Below are 16,191 nucleotides of genomic sequence, written 5' to 3'. Positions count from 1 at the left end.
ACCCATACCAAACTTTAAAATCCGTTCTATAACTACTTGTTAAAATGTACTTGGGAATTTCTTGCTTTTTTTTAGATATATGTTATTTTTCACAAATTAAAAAAAAAAAAAGTGATAGGATATCTCATGGTGCCCTGGCTGGCTCTCCCCCAACCCCTTACTAGCTCAGTGCAGAGCTGGCACATGCTCCCAGTGTAGGTTCCCCAGCACCAGTTCCAGAGAATGCAGGAGCCCTCATGCACATCCTGGGAACATGCATGCATGGCCCAATTTCTCTAGTAGAGGCCTAAGAGGTTGAACCAGGACATTCATCACCGGCATGCCATCCCAGAACTTGCCATGCATGTGGAAAACAGCCTACAAACCTCTCCTACAAAATGCTGTGGGAGATCAATTGAGTCATGGCTGCCTGGGGCAAGAGACTGCTGGCTATAAGACACGTAGTGCAGTGCCAGGAACATGAAGAAACCGTTTCCTAGAGAAGAGGGGCCATTTGTGTCTGTGTAAACAGGGGAATTCCTAGAGCCATACACACCTACCCAAGATAAAATGTATGTGCAGAAAGGGCCAGGGAGACACCTACACTTTGATCTGGAGCTATTCTCTAAATTTATTGTTTGGAGAGGTTCTGAAGGAGAGCACTCACATAGATCAATCTGTAAAAACTGAAAAAGGTGTCTTCTTTTTCCCTTTCTTAAATCCTCCTAGCATTCAAAGGAAGCTCTGTCGTAACACTAGTTGGATACAAGCTTAAGGAGCAGACACCTCAGAGTCTAAATTCCAGCAATGACACATCATTAAAAAATAGACCTGGGACATTTCAGACAAAAACTCTTTTAAAAGGTCCTAAATATGCTCAAAGAAAGATCCTAAATATGCTAAAGGAAAACATCAACAATGAACAAAAGGAAATCAGGAAAACAATAGATGAACACAAAGATGATATCAATAGGGATGAAAATTATGAAAAGGAACCAAACAGAGCTGAAGAACTCAGTAAAAAAAAAATTAAAAGTTCCTAAAGGGGTTAAACAGCAGACTGGAGCTAGTAGGAGAAAGAATTAGAGAACTTAAAATCATCTGGTCTGAAAAGGAGAAGGAAGAAAGAATGAAAAAAGTGAACAGAGCCTGAGGGACTGTTAGATTCTATCAAGTGTGCCAATATATACATTGTGGGAATCCCAAAATGAGAAGAAAGAGAGAAAAGGACAGAAAGAATATTCAAAGAACTAACGGCTGAAAACTTCCCAAATTTAATGAAAGATATGATATACACACATTCAATATGCTCAACAAACTCCAAACAGGGTAAACCCAAATAGACCCACACTGCCACATATTATATTCAAACTATTGAATGCCAAAGGTAAAGAGAGAATTCAGAGAGCCATAAAAGAGAAGCAATGTGCCATGTATATGGGAGCCTCAATAAGATCAAGTGCTAATTAACGCCATGGAAGCAAGAACACAGTAGGATCACATATTTAAAGTGCTGAAAGCAATAATCTGTTAGCCAAGAAGTCTATATCCAGCAAAACTGTCTTTCAAAAATGAGGAAGGTGTTATCATCAACTGTAACAAATTTTCCACATCTACACAAGTATTGGTGGTGGGGTGGTGTATGGGAATCTTGTATTTTATGCATAACTGTTCTGTAATTCACTGCTTCTCTAATTAAAAAAAAAAAAAAACTTTAAATGAGGAAGGGATTAAGACCTTCTCAGATAAATAAAAGCTGAAGTATTTCATCACCAGTAGACCTGTCCTACAACAGATGCTAAAGAGAGTTTGGCAGGTTGAAAGGAAAGAACAATATCCAGGGGTGAAAGTCTCCCTGAAAACGTGGGGCATTACTCCCTGGAATGAATCTGGCCCTGGCACTGTGGGATCGACTATGCCTTCTGGACCAAAAGGTAGAAAAGATGTGTAATAAAACAAGGCATCAATGGCTAAGAGACATCAACCGAGTCAAGAGGCTACTGTAGAAGCTACTTCTTATGCAAGCTACAGTTAGATAATGCTAATTGCCATGGTTTGTTAAACCCCAACCAACATCACTCCTGTTGACTCTTAAGAACACCTAGGGCTCAAACTGAGACTCTCTAAAGGTTTCATGTACTAAGTTTGCCTTCCTGGAACATATAATTCCTGGAGGTTTCCTAGGCCAGATAGGTTTGAAACTCAGAGGGACCACCCTTTCCAAGATTATCAATTAATTTCATCCCCCTATCCTTTAGTGTGGACACCCTTTTTAACATGAAAAAGTCAGAACAGGCATTATCCAACGATCCCTATAAATTGGTAGAAAGATTAAAGGAGAAGGAGGAGGTATAACAGAGAAAATGGGATTTAACAAACAGGTATGGCTGCTGACTAACTATATTATATATGCCTTCTAGCCTTCAGTGTTTCAGAGCAGCTAGAGGGAAAAATCTGAGATGGAATGGTATCACATGACAAACTCTAGGATCTATTCTGTAACTGCTTATTGAAGTGTGTTTTGAAAATTATTGCTTTTTTCTTTCTTTGCTTTGTATATGTGTTATTGTTTACAATATTTTTAAGTTTAAAAAAAACAAGGGAAAAGACAGTAGGCAACAGATCAAAGTCTTATGAATAAATAAAGATCTTCAGTAAAGGTAATGACAGGGGTAAATATAAATGACAGTACTGTATCTTTTTATCTCCTACAGGAGCTAAAAGGCAAATGCATAAAAAGTAATAATAAATCAGTTGTTTGAGACTCATAATTTACAAACATGTAATCTGTGTAAAGAAGTACATAAAGGTGGGGGGCTGGACAGGTACAGAAACACAGTTTGTATATACTATTGAAGTTGAATTGGCATCAAAGCAAATGAGGTTGTTATAGACTTAGGATATTAAGTCTAAGCCCCATGGGAACCACAAAGAAAATATCAGAGAAAATGCAAGTTCACAGAGACAGAAAGTAGAGTACAGCTTATTAGGGGAGGAGGGGGGAGGGGCAATGGGGAGGGAGTTAATGTAAAATGAGTGTAGGGTTTTGTTTGAGTGATAGGAAAATTCTAAAAACAGATGGTAATGAGGATGCTGCAACACTGTGAATTTGATTAATGCCACTGAATGGTGTGCTTGGGAAGGTTTGGAATGGGAAGATTTATGTTGTGTATATGTCACTGCAGTTAAAAAAGAAAGAGACACTAAAGAGAAAATGACAAATGCAATACATGATACTGGATGGGATTTAAGAATGGCGGAGAAACAGCTCAAGAGGACATTTTCAGGACATAAGAAAAATTAGAATATAGAATGTAAGTTTATCAATGTTAAATTTCTTGAGCTTGATAATTGGACTTAAGATTATTATATATGTTCACAGGAAATGTACATAGAAGTGCTGGTTTAAAAGTATTATGTACCCCAGAAAAGCCACGTTTTAATTCTGATTTAATCTTGTGGAGGCAGCCGTTTCTTTTAATCTTGATTCAATTCTGTTGGTTGTAAACTTCTGATTAATTTATCTCCCAATCTTGGGTGTGAGCTTTGATTAGATGGAGATGTGACTCCACCCATTCCAGGTGGGTCTTGATTAGTTTACTGGAATCCTTTGGAGAGAGTCAGAAACAACAGAAACGATAGAGTCCATACAGCCAGAGACCTTTGGAAATGTATAAAGAAAATGCCACTGGGGAAGCCACTGAAGAAGCCTGGGCAGAAAGCTAGCAGATGCTGTCATGTGACTTTCCTAAGAAAGAAGCTCTTCTTAAGTCAAGTATCTTTCCCTGGATACCTTAAGTTGGACATTTTTATAGTCTTGCCTCAATTTGGACATTTTTATGACCTTAGAACTATAAACTTGTAACTTATTAAATTCCTCTTTTTAAAAGCAGTTCCAGTTCTGGTATGCTGCATTCTAGCAACTTGCAAACTAACACAGAAGTATTGTGTTCAAGGAATATGATGTGTGCAAACTGCTCTCAAATACTCAGAAAATAGATATAAATAAAGGGCAAAAGTAGCAATAATGTTAAAATAGGCTTCCCTGATTCTGCAGAGCCAATATGATCTCTCACACTTTTGAACTTCTATAACACTTAGAGTTTATTGTACCCAAGTGGTAGTGTCCTAGCTGATCTTATTAGTTCTTTTTTCATCCCAAATTGGAGTATAAATTCTTTGCTAGCAGATGTTTCATTTTATGAATACCTTTATATCTTTCTGATGACACATATCACCATGCATGTACTAGATGCTAAAAAAATATGTAAATCTGACTTATGGATTTGGAAGGATGTCATCATAATAAAAATATTGGCTGAACATTTTTGCAGTGGACTAGGAAGCCAACAGTTCTATGTAAAAAAAAGTTTTAAGGAAGCTGTACAATCTAATTTCCATAATTCAATACTACTGACCAAACATTTAGTTATGCTTAAGCTATACGACTACTCTCTCTCTCTCTCTCTCTCTCTCTCTCTCTCTACATATATATATATATATATATATATATATATATACACATTGAACTGAATGGTTTTCTTTGATCTCATTTGAAATACACTCATCTCACTAAAATATGAAGATACAGTGAGAAAGAGTTAGATACTAATTACTAGAAAGTGATTATGTACATAAATTTTACATAAAAGATATGTACAAGATATGTACAAATATGTAAAAGATTATACATAATTGTATATAAAATTATTATACTGAAATATATATTATATATTTAAAAATATTCTTCTTTTAAAAGGCAAATTTTTCCTCCTCTTAATGGGAGTATTGAAAGTTAAGGGTATCTTGGGAGCATAATTTTACTTTTGTGTTCTTTCACTCACTGATTTAATCATGATTCCTCACAAAGCAATTAAGCAAGTTAAACAACTACATAAAGACAAAAGGCTTTTCTCTTTGTTAAATTATTAAAGTCAGCAAGAGTAAACAACTTTTCTAATAAGCTGCTAGGAACAGTACAGCAACCTGAGGGACAGAGAAAGTTACTTCAATAAATGAAGTTAATTACCAAGAAGTTAAGTCTCAATGGGTAGAAAATACCTAGAACACAGCTAAACCCCATCTAGATACAGTATGTTAATTCCTGAGTCCCTCTTTTTAACTGTCAGTGCTATTCTGTCAAGCCTCCAGGAGGGAAAAGCCATTACCTAAGGATGTTGGGATGGGAGAGTCTATTCATGAGCTGCACTTCCTTCAGCATGTTGGCCCGGTTACTACTCAATGTGTTCATCTTAAGAGCCATCACCTGACCAGAAGCTCGGTGGCGCACCTAGAAAATAGAAGAACAAAAGGCTCAAGGACAGCAGCTATATATGATATCAAAGTCTCCACATGTAGAACATGACAAGATGATTTAGTGTGATTTTTTTAGACAAAACAGAAATGGTAGGGGCTATTTTTCCTGTAAACTCTGATTACATTATAATCTCACTTTCGTTAATGAAGAAGGATTATTCCATCCAAGACTAAAAAATGTTTCATATATTGAGCTGGCCAGGAAAAACATTATTAATAACACCTCAGGAAAGTACTTCATTTTTCTGTATCTTAGAAAAAAGTGGAGGAAAACTTCCGGGCTGGTTCCTTATGGTCAATGAAGTCAACTGATGAGTCTTACAACACCGACAGGAAAGATTTTCTCTGTGGAATTTTAAGTGTGCACAAAAACAATATATTCAATGAATCTTTTACAATACTTAATGAACTATAAAATCTGTTTCAATAAGACACTAAACCCACATTCTCAAAATTGCTCCCAATTAGGATTGTATATGTTTTACTAAAATAAAAACTTAAAAACAAAAAAACAGTGAATCCTAATGTAAACTATGGACTACAGTTTCCAGTGTAATTATAATACCATTTCATCAGTTCTAACAAAGGTACTACACTAATGCAAAGTATTAATAATAGGGAAAACTGTGGGGGGGGGGGGGTAGAGCATATAAGAACACTGTATTTTCTGCATGATTTTTCTGTAACCCTGCAGCTGCTCCAGAAAAAAGATAGAAAGAAAAAATCTCCCAAGCACCGTAAAAATATTTCCGTAAGAAAAAAAAGTATTGCATGTTAAATATAGAAAGAAATCAATGAACATATTAGAATTAGTATTGTAGTAACCCAACCCAAAGCACTTCATAATTAGTAAGCACACTCAAGACAGATACAACATGGGCCACAACATTCACACTCATGCCCATATGCACAGAAGAAAATCTACTTCCAAAAGCATTCCCAAATCTCTACAGAATTCAACTATTTTATCTAAGAAAATATCATTTTATAATTTCAATGAACATTCTACAGACTTCAAAAACCCCAATAAATTACTTGCAACAAAATTAACTATACGCTTTCACTTTCTAAACATAGTTTTAATAGTAGCAAAATGAAACAAGAGAAAATATTTTGTTTTACTCAGAAGTTCAAAATGTTTCTTGTTTCCCACTAAGAAATTATGAATAAGGCAGGAGAAAAATTAAGTAACGAAGTCTCAAGTCCCTCATTACTTTCTAGATTAAAAAAAAAAAAGCATTTCAACAGGAACTTGCTATGCAAAACTGTCAACATCCTATGAACTTCATAAGTATTTATACTTGACCAGTGAAAATTCCATTAGAAAACATGACAATCTACTTAACTCTTCAACCTCCAGAAACTCCTTCAAATGGCAAGAGCCCCAGAAGTTAGCATATCTGTTAATACAGAACATCACAGCCCATTTTAGAATTCAAAGAAACAACAATATTTCAGAGTGGCTGGACAGAAGGGGTGGCGGTTGGGGTAAAACACTCAGAAGCCACAGGAACCCTGATCAGAAAAGCAGAGGCTGGACACTAGTCGCCTCTTTCCTCATCTAGATCTCTTAGTGAGATTTGGAACCCTACCCTCTTCCCCAGTACATCAATGATTCTGTTGTCCTGTACCTCGTGACTGATGAAAGAGAAGTGGCTTCTCTTTTCAGATTCTGCATGGATAAGTTAAAAGAAACATTCATATACAAAGAACTCACTGACAGTATTTTTCCAACTCTATTTACAGAAGACATCTGTGTTTTAATATGAGGTTTCCATCCTGAAAGTCACTCTTTTTTTTCATCATCTGAAAACTGTCACCCTGAGTTTTTTTTTCTTTTCAATTTTAATTTTAATTTTTTAATTGACAAGCCAAAACAACATACAAACATGAACATCCTTACCATACAAACACTCCATACATGCTGTACAATCATTGGACCAGATTCTTTTTTTTTTTGTCACCCTGAGTTTTTAACAAAATACCAGCTTTTTAAAAAGTTTGATATTTTAAAAAACGTGAAAATTCAGAGATAAACAATTTAGTGTTTCAAACTAATCAGAAAACACACACACACACACTTCTTTAAACAAGTGGAAAGGATGCTGAACATGTTCATAACTCACTGTTTATGTCTTTCATTGGCATACAATATCTTTCTCCTTTCCTCTAAAGCTCCCAAATTTCACTTATCTTTCAAGTCCATAACGATGCTACTTCAGGATCTCCAAATCCAGTTTCTAAAGAAGAGCTTATTGAAATGGTTAAGGGCTTGACCTCTAGAGCTGAGCAGACTAGATATGAATCGAAGCTTTAAAACTTAGCAATTAGAGTGACTTCTTTTTGAAGTCATCACTATAAAATGAAAAGAATAATCTCTATCTCATAAAACTTTTATGAGGATAAAAGTAGATAAATGGGATAAGATACATAAAGCACATTGTGCCTGGCACACATTAAGCACTCAATGAAAAATACTAGTTTTAATAAGCACTCAATGAAAAATATTAGTTTTAATAAAAATAAAGAATAAACTGTACATTCATCCAAATATAGTATATCAAGATGAATGTGAGATGATATGGAAAATGCATATTGTAATTCTCAGTGAAAATGGCAATATCAAGATGTTGTTTGTTTATTACATGCTTCTAAGATGTCTCTAAGATGTCTTATTTATTACAAAGGGAAAAACGTACCTTTACAATGATGAAATTTAGTGGTTAGTGCCTTAACCAAGGGCATATATTTAGCATTACCAAGTAAGACAGCCATAGTATAGCCTTCTGATATTATGTAATATGCCTACCAATATATTTAACTCAATCTAAAATAAGAAAAACAAATAGGCATATCCAGAAAATCTAAAAGACAACAGGACAATGGCCTTCAAACACATTGATGTTAAGGAAAACAAAAAATGGATGAATATTTTAGATCGAAAAGGATTAACAAACATAAGCACAGAAATAAAATTATGAAACCCTGACTGGATTTGGGATTTAAAAACAAAAACTATAAAGGACATTTGGGGGACAAATGGGGGAAATTTTAATAGGGGTTATATATTAAATGATCTTCTGAATTAATGTTAATTGTCTAAAGTGTGATCATGGGGCAGGCCACAGTAGCTCAGTGGCAGCATTGAGGGACCTGCCATGCCAGGGACCCGGGTTCATTTCCTGGTGCCTACCCATGTATTAAAAAAAATAATAATAAAAAATAAAGTGTGATCATGATTCAATGAAGATAGGAGAATGCATTCTTAGAAAACACTTTTTAACATATTTTAGAGTAAAATGTCATGATGTCCACAATTTGCTTTAAATAGCTTATCAAAAAAAATGTACAGATAGATAAATCAATGAAACAAAATATAAAGAACTGGTGAACATAGATGATGGGACTGCAAATCTTATTGCACTATTCTTTTTATTCTCGGTAGATTTTTTCAAGTTTCAAAAGTTAAAGAAAACAAGTAAATAAATGTATTTGAATTTCTCCTGTAAACCTGGCAACAGGAAATAACTTAGTTTTTTAATTGTTAAAAAAAACAAACCTGCATATGGTATATGTCTAAGCCTAAGTTAAAAACAGAAAACTATGAGCATTAAAAAGTGGAAGTAAATATTTCAAATGTAACCCTGGTTAACTTTGGTATTAAAACTATCAATTTCTAAATTCCCTTTATTTTTCTTCCTTTTTCAATTTTTCTATAATGTATTTTTCTCACTTTCCTAACAGAAAATGTAGCATACCTTCAATTTTATTTATTTTTTAACTAAATGAGTAATACATGCGTGTATTTTTCTGCAGCACTTTAAAACATTATAGGTAAGACTGAAGTCCCTTTGACCACCAGCTCCATTAATTCCAATCTTCTTTCCCTACCTCCCATAAGTAACTACTGTCATGAACTTGATGAGTACCCTTTTAGGCCTTTTAAAAATACACTTATATAGGGTGGGCCACAGTGGCTCAGTAGCAGAGTTCTTGCCTGTCATGCCAGAGACCCGGGTTCATTTCCTGGTGCCTGCCCATGTTAAAAAAAAAAACAAAAACACTGATATTCATATAGGGACCTAAGAATACATCCTATATTATGACTTTCAAAATATAAATACCGTTATATAACATGTGCTTTTTTTTTAACTCGAAGAAATATTTGAGATCGTTCCATGTTAGTATATGAAGATCTACTGGCTTATATCAACAGAAAGTAGATTAGTTGTTGTTAAGGCGGAGGGAGGAGGAGGAGTACAGGGAGAAGAGGGATTGACTGTTAATGGGTATGAGGTCTTTTTTAAAGGTGCAAACTATTCTAAAATTTGATTGTAGTGATGATGCACAACCCTGTAAATACAAAAAACAAAAACAAAAACAAAATTATAGAATTGTACACTTTAAAACGGATTAACTGAATAGTATATGGATTATATCTTAATAAACTGTTTTTTAAAAACTAGAAAAATCCCATCCAGAGTCAAATTTATTGAAAAGGTTTTAACTTAATTTTGTTAAGCCATGTTTTATTCAAGGCTGGGTTAACATTTGCTAAGGCATTAGAAATCCGAATGAGTAGTTTCTTTTGGGAAACATGGCATGCAAATTCACAGAAAATAAAAGGACTACAGAGCAGAGGCTTATTATACTCAACATGCTCAGAAGTCCAAGTACCTTTCAGGTCCTAAGGAAGTTTCAGCAGTACACTAAGAATAAAACAAACATGCACACACACAAAGAAACATAATTACCATCAAATAACAATACTAAGGCACTAGAAAAGTCCAGGTAAAAGTTTCTCCACAAAAATGGTAGTATTATGACTGTCCCCTATCATCCCACAACTATAAACAAAAGGGAAGATAAAAGGAAGGTGCCAACCAGAAGAGTCCTTAAATAAAGAGCCCCTAAATAAAGGATGATCAGAAGAATCACTTCTTAAAGTGACTGTTCATAATTACCAAAGAAAACAAACCTAGTGGTGTTAGATAGGCAACAATCAGGAACAAAGTTTCTCTCTTTGATCAAAGGCTGGGGGCAGATTCTAAACTAAAACCAGAGTTGATAACTTCAAGATCTGCAAACAACAGCTACAAACTTAAGGTGAATCACTGTATATGCATGCAACTCAGAAGTGACTGATATACTTTCATTAGTCTTTTCATCTACATTCAAACTTAGCATATATTATTGACTTCAATATACAACACACTATGGTGGATTCTGAGAAGGCTACAGATCAACGTGACACATTAGTTTGTCAACTCTTCCAGCAAGCTGCAGCCCCAAATTGCAAAGTTATCCTTTTGCTCTCTTGCTTAGAAATCTTCAGTGGCTCACTACTCCAAACTCCCTAGCAAAGCTAAGCCCTTACCAAACCAAACCCATCAATTGCTGCCTGGGTATCCTCCCTACTTCTCCCCTTACCTTTAGCTATTACATATTGTTTGTAATTCTTTCCAAAGGTACTGTGCTCTCTCACACTTCCTTGTCTTGACGCAATCCTTAATCCCCAACCCCCATCCCAATCTCCCTATCAAATTCCTTCAATTATTCAAGATATCACTTCCCCAAAATATTCCCACTTCACCTCAAGGAAAGCTGGATGTCTCTAACCTGTGTTTTTTTTGTATTCTATCCTTATTTATGTCTATGAAGGCACTTTCATATTATATGTAATTATATATATTACTCTACTTATTTATTCCCTAGAAGCTTAAGAGCAAAGACTGCCTTATTCATTTCTTTGTCCCCAGAAGAGTAATTAAAACTTCCTTACACACATATCCTGACATGTAGGACTTATTTTCATATGGAAAAATCTAGACTTTGTCAAATTCACCCCCACCACAACCACCAAAAAAATTCAAAATTCGAAAAAAAAAAGCACAGCAATAATTATATACTATCAACTGACATTACTAGGTTGCTCTGGAACAGAAAAACTAGGTTACAGGTTATGCACAACTCCATGGCTATTAGCTATAACTGTACTTCCTTTTTATTCCATTTAAGAAAGCATATTGAGAGTTTTCTTGGTGGGTAGAGAGTATTGTAAATAAAAAGTAATCAAGTAAAAAAATTAATTAATTAAGATAAAGCATATTGAGGTACAAAGGAGAGTTGTTAGAGAGGTGACCATAATTCAGCTCTAATTTATACTTTTTTAATTAAATTATTTTATGTGTTGGAACTTTATTTTTAATGGTTAAATAAACAACAAGCCACACATAATACATTTCACCTTTAGTACTGTGCTATGAAACTAAGTTGAGAACCTCATTTCTGGCATAGTATCTAGCATTTAGTAGTTGACTGTTTAAAATGTTTGCCAGATGGAAGCAACACAAGTATCCGATTAACAGATAAATGGATAAACAAATTATGGTATGTGTGTATATACACACACACACACATACATACACAACGGAATATTATTTAGCCTTAAAAAGGAATTAAATTCTGATACTGACAACACAGATGAACCTTAGAGACAACACATTGAATGAAATAAGCCAGACAGAAAAGGACAAATGCTATATGATCTCACTGATATAAAATAGTTAGAGTAAGTAAATTCATAGAGTCAGAAACTAGAATGAAGGTTGGCAGAAGCCAGGCAGGAGTAGGGAATGAAGAATTAATACTTAATTGGTACAAAATTTCTGTTTGGGGCGATGGAAAAGTGTTGGGTAGTGGATGATATTAATGGTATCCTAACATTGTGAATGTAATTAACACCACTGAGTTATATATTTGAGTGTAGTAAAAAGGGGAAATTTTAGCTTGTATGTATGTTACAAGAATAAAAATTTTTGAAGAACCATAAAAGTGTAAAACACAGTGATTCTAATGTAAACTATAGACCACAGTTAATAGTACAATTGTATTGATATTCTTTCATCTGTTTTAACAAAGGTACCACAGCAATGCAAAGTGTTACTAATAGGAAAAACTGTGTGTGTTGAGGGGGGATCTGGGAATTCTCTAATTTCTATGTGATTTTTTGGTAAGCCTACAACTTCTCTAATTAAAAAAAAAAGTTTAAAGAACCTAACTGATTAACTTTAGTCAGGAAGGCTATTTACTAGAGAGAAAAGCACAAATATCTGACTAGCTAAGAGAAAGAGTGAGGAAATAATTAAGTAATGGTAAAGACAAAATATAAGAGCTGTCACAAAGCAGTAAGTCATTAGGCTACCTATTAACCGAGTGGCTCAGGATTTCCCCTCAAAAAGTCACAGAGAGTGTACAATAAATATACAGTAAGCTGGTGTGGCAGCATCATTACTAGGCAAATAGAGGTTCAAACAGAAGTTTTCAAAAGAAGCTTGAGGACTTCATTTAGGAGGTGTTTTGGAAGTTTTCAGGTAAAGTTATTTGGGTTATCACAATATTGGGGTGGGACAGAGTGTTACTGATTAAAGATACTAGACATCCTGCAATGTACAGAATAATCCTGTACAGTAAAACATTGTTTCATGTCCTGTACCCAATTCAAATGTCTTGCCAGACATTCATGTGAATGAAGAACAGATTCATAATCACCTGGGACTTGGATTTTAACACCATTTTACAAAAAAATAAAATAATCTTTTATTATATAAAAGTATGTATTTTAATATATGCTGAATTTTTTCAAGAATTTTCTTACATCTACCTTGTAAATTGAGGAAAAATTGTTTTGTTTTGTTCAGAACATCATCAAGAACTGGTCACCACTTCAGAATACCCAACCACCAGTGGTAGTAATCTACACTTGGTTATCTGAATCCTCAGTGCTATATGTGTGTCAGAATCCACTTGCAGCTTTTTATAGTCACAGTGATTTACTTAACCTTTATTTCAAAATGTCAAATATAATTTTTGCTTCACCCACAAGCAAAGTTATAAATATGACCTACTCTGCCAACTTTTTTCCTTAATGAAACAATGAAACATTCAAGATTAAGTGACACTGATGAAGCAAAGACATATCATAATTCCTTGTTTTCTTTCCTTCATCAATTTGTAATTTGTCCCAGCAAGCTATCCTTGTTTCAATTGAAGTTATTTCTCTTTCTTTTATCAGATACAAATAAGTCTAGTTTCTTATTACACTAACTTTTATTCTAGTGCCCACTGGCATCTCTGCTGTTTAGTTTTCTTTCTTACGTAGAGTGGTTTGTGATTATCTTTTCTTAAATCAACATTTAGAAATTTATAAGACGGTAAAAGCATATGACTACTTCACTATCTTCTAGATTAGTCATGTCCAAACATTTGTATATTGAAATCTGTATTTTTTGCTAGTTAAATTTTTCTCTATCACAGGGTATCATGTTGATTTTTTAGAATTATGAGCAATAATAACCCAAATTACTTATCAATTTCATTTCACAGTGGTTAAGAGTGGCCAAAAACCTGGGATAGAAATCCTGGGATGAGCTGGGACCTGGCATGAAGGGATTGAGAAAACCTTCCTGACCAAAATGGAAAAAGAGAAATGAGAAAAAAATAGTATCAGTGGCTGAGAGATTTCAAACAGAGTTGAGAGATTATCCTGGAGGGTATTCTTATGCATTATATAGATATCCCTTTTCAGTTTATGGGGTACTCGATTGACTAAAGGGAGGTACCTGAAATTGTAGAGCTGTGTTCCAATAAACCTGTTTTGCAAAGATGATTGTATAATGATAAAGTTTTTAAAATGTGACTGTGTAATTATGAAAACCTTGTGTCTGATGTTCCTTTTATCTAGGGTATGGACAGATGAGTAAAAAATATGGATAAAAATTAAATAATAGGGGAAACAAAGGTTAAAATAAATTGGGTAGATGGAAATACTAGTGGTCAGTGAGAGGGAAGAGTAAGGGGTAAGGTATGTATGAGTTTTTTCTTTGATCTTTTCACTTCTTTTTCTGGAGTGATGCAAGTGTTCTACAAAATGATTTATGCTGATGAACACACAACTATGTGATGATGAGCCACTGATTGTACACCATGTATGGAATGATTGCATATTAAGAATGTGTCTGTATGTTGTTTCATCAATGAAAATATTTCAAAAAACGGGTATGCTAAAAATTTGTTACAAATAACAATAACAGCTAATATTTAGACAACTTACTACATACTTATGTTCTAATATATTTAAAGCCAATATATTTATAACTGCTCTATGTATTAATTCACTTAATCCTCAAAATAATGCTGTAAGAAGGATACGATTAATGTCCCAATTTACAGCTATGGAAACTGAGGTAAAGAGAAGTTAAAGTGACTTCTCAAGATCAAACATCTAACAATTGGGAGGCAGACAAATTTGACCAGACAATGAAAAGAGCATCGCATCTGACAGGACTTATTTCTCTACACTTAGTTCAATGTCCTATACCTAAGAGCATTAACTAAATCTTTGCTGAGCATATATATGAATGAATGAGACAAAACAGCAAACAATTACATGCTGAAATGGAGGTATCACAAAAGGGAAGCAATCAACCCTCTCTCTCTCCCTCTCCTTGCTGTAAAATAATACTTAATCAGCTTTCCATAATGTCCTTCACAGGTCTTCATATAATATATAATTTACAGAAATTCTTGTATGCACTAGATGAATCCAAGTTGTACATATAACTCGGTGTGCTTTCATTTTTGTTTTTCTAGCTGGATTATCAATTAAGATGAAGGGCCTTGGGAGATACTTATTTAATATGCTGCACAGCAATATACTCACAGTAAAATAGTAAAATTACATATTGGTGTCCACCTAGGGCTGAGCTCAGCCCATAAGTGGCATCTGCAAAATTCTTGACTAATTACTAACGCAACTTTCAACATCAGCTCTAGAGCAAATGTTAAATGTACTGAATATGACAAAGCTACAAACGTACACTGCTGTGTGTGAACCTTAAGAATACATGTGACTGATACAAATACTAGGAGTGGATAAATGATGGTTCTTTTATTATTATTATTATTATTTGCATGGGCAGGCACCAGGAATCGAACCCATGATGTCTAATTTTAAACATATAATTTCATATACCCCAGAACACAGAACCCTCACCTCAGAAAAGCCCCCTCTCTGAATCCCTCTGTACCTCAAAGGAGTTGCAAAACCAGATAAAAGCAACAGGGAGAACAATAGGAAATGTACCAAGAAGCAGTTCTGAGAACAAAAGGCAAGGCAACAAACACCATATCCAAGGTACAGAGCCCTAAGGAGGATCAGATGGCTATCATCTTCTTTCTCTCAGGTGTTACAATGCCAAATTCCTTTAAAAAGGGGTTGAGCATAAGGAGGGAAGTTCTTCCTCTTTAGCCACTTTTTTTGTAAATCACTACAAAATGGTTTCTGCCCCTTGTGGCCTAGATTATAAACTCTTATAGCAGTCACATTTAGTCTAGAGCTGTTAATGTTATTTCTAGATTTTGAGATGCTGTGCTATATATGTATAACCTGGTATCTCCCTGGAACTTTGGCTACCTGTGTGACACCTAAGACTCAGAGGAGTTCTACAACTCTGAAAGTCAGCACTGCTACATAAAAACTGTAAAAGAAACTGAAAGAGAGATCAGGCTTCAATTAGACCCATCAGGTCACGATTAAGGTGAATCAGAATACAGGGTAAAGATGAAATTGTCTGTATTTTAGAACTACACCTACTATTTGAGACCAAAGGAAGAGAGAGGTTTATTTTGTCCAAAATCTAAACCTTCTATAGTGCATAATCTAACTTAACCTGTCTGGATAACTCATTTAAATAACCCAAACATATGGAGCTCAGAATGGGAATGAGGGCTTGTAATTTTGTATAGCTTAAGGTAATACCCAGATATATGTTGGGGAGTTAATTTAAAAGTATTGGCAAAGTCCCTTGAGGGAAGGGAGAAAAGGAAGAAAAAAAT

At 34.6% G+C, this 16,191-nt stretch overlaps 1 protein-coding gene across 6 annotated transcripts in view; it reads right to left on the bottom strand.

The window, feature by feature from the left end:
• TESK2 (testis associated actin remodelling kinase 2) overlaps positions 1-16,191 on the bottom strand; it is a 152,978-nt gene that overhangs the window by 60,194 nt on the left and 76,593 nt on the right. For 4 of the 6 annotated variants that reach the window (XM_077149851.1, XM_077149852.1, XM_077149853.1 and 1 more), the window contains exon 3: positions 5,148-5,269. The exons of the other annotated variants lie outside the window; for them this stretch is intronic. In XM_077149851.1, the coding sequence (XP_077005966.1) occupies positions 5,148-5,269 (122 nt within the window). The remainder of the gene's footprint in view (positions 1-5,147; positions 5,270-16,191) is intronic. 6 annotated transcript variants of the gene reach the window in all.

The sequence above is a fragment of the Tamandua tetradactyla genome, chromosome 2 (genome assembly GCF_023851605.1).
Source record: "Tamandua tetradactyla isolate mTamTet1 chromosome 2, mTamTet1.pri, whole genome shotgun sequence".
Lineage (NCBI taxonomy): Eukaryota > Metazoa > Chordata > Mammalia > Pilosa > Myrmecophagidae > Tamandua > Tamandua tetradactyla.
Note: the sequence above shows the minus strand (reverse complement) of the source record. Positions and strands in the feature narration are given on the sequence as shown.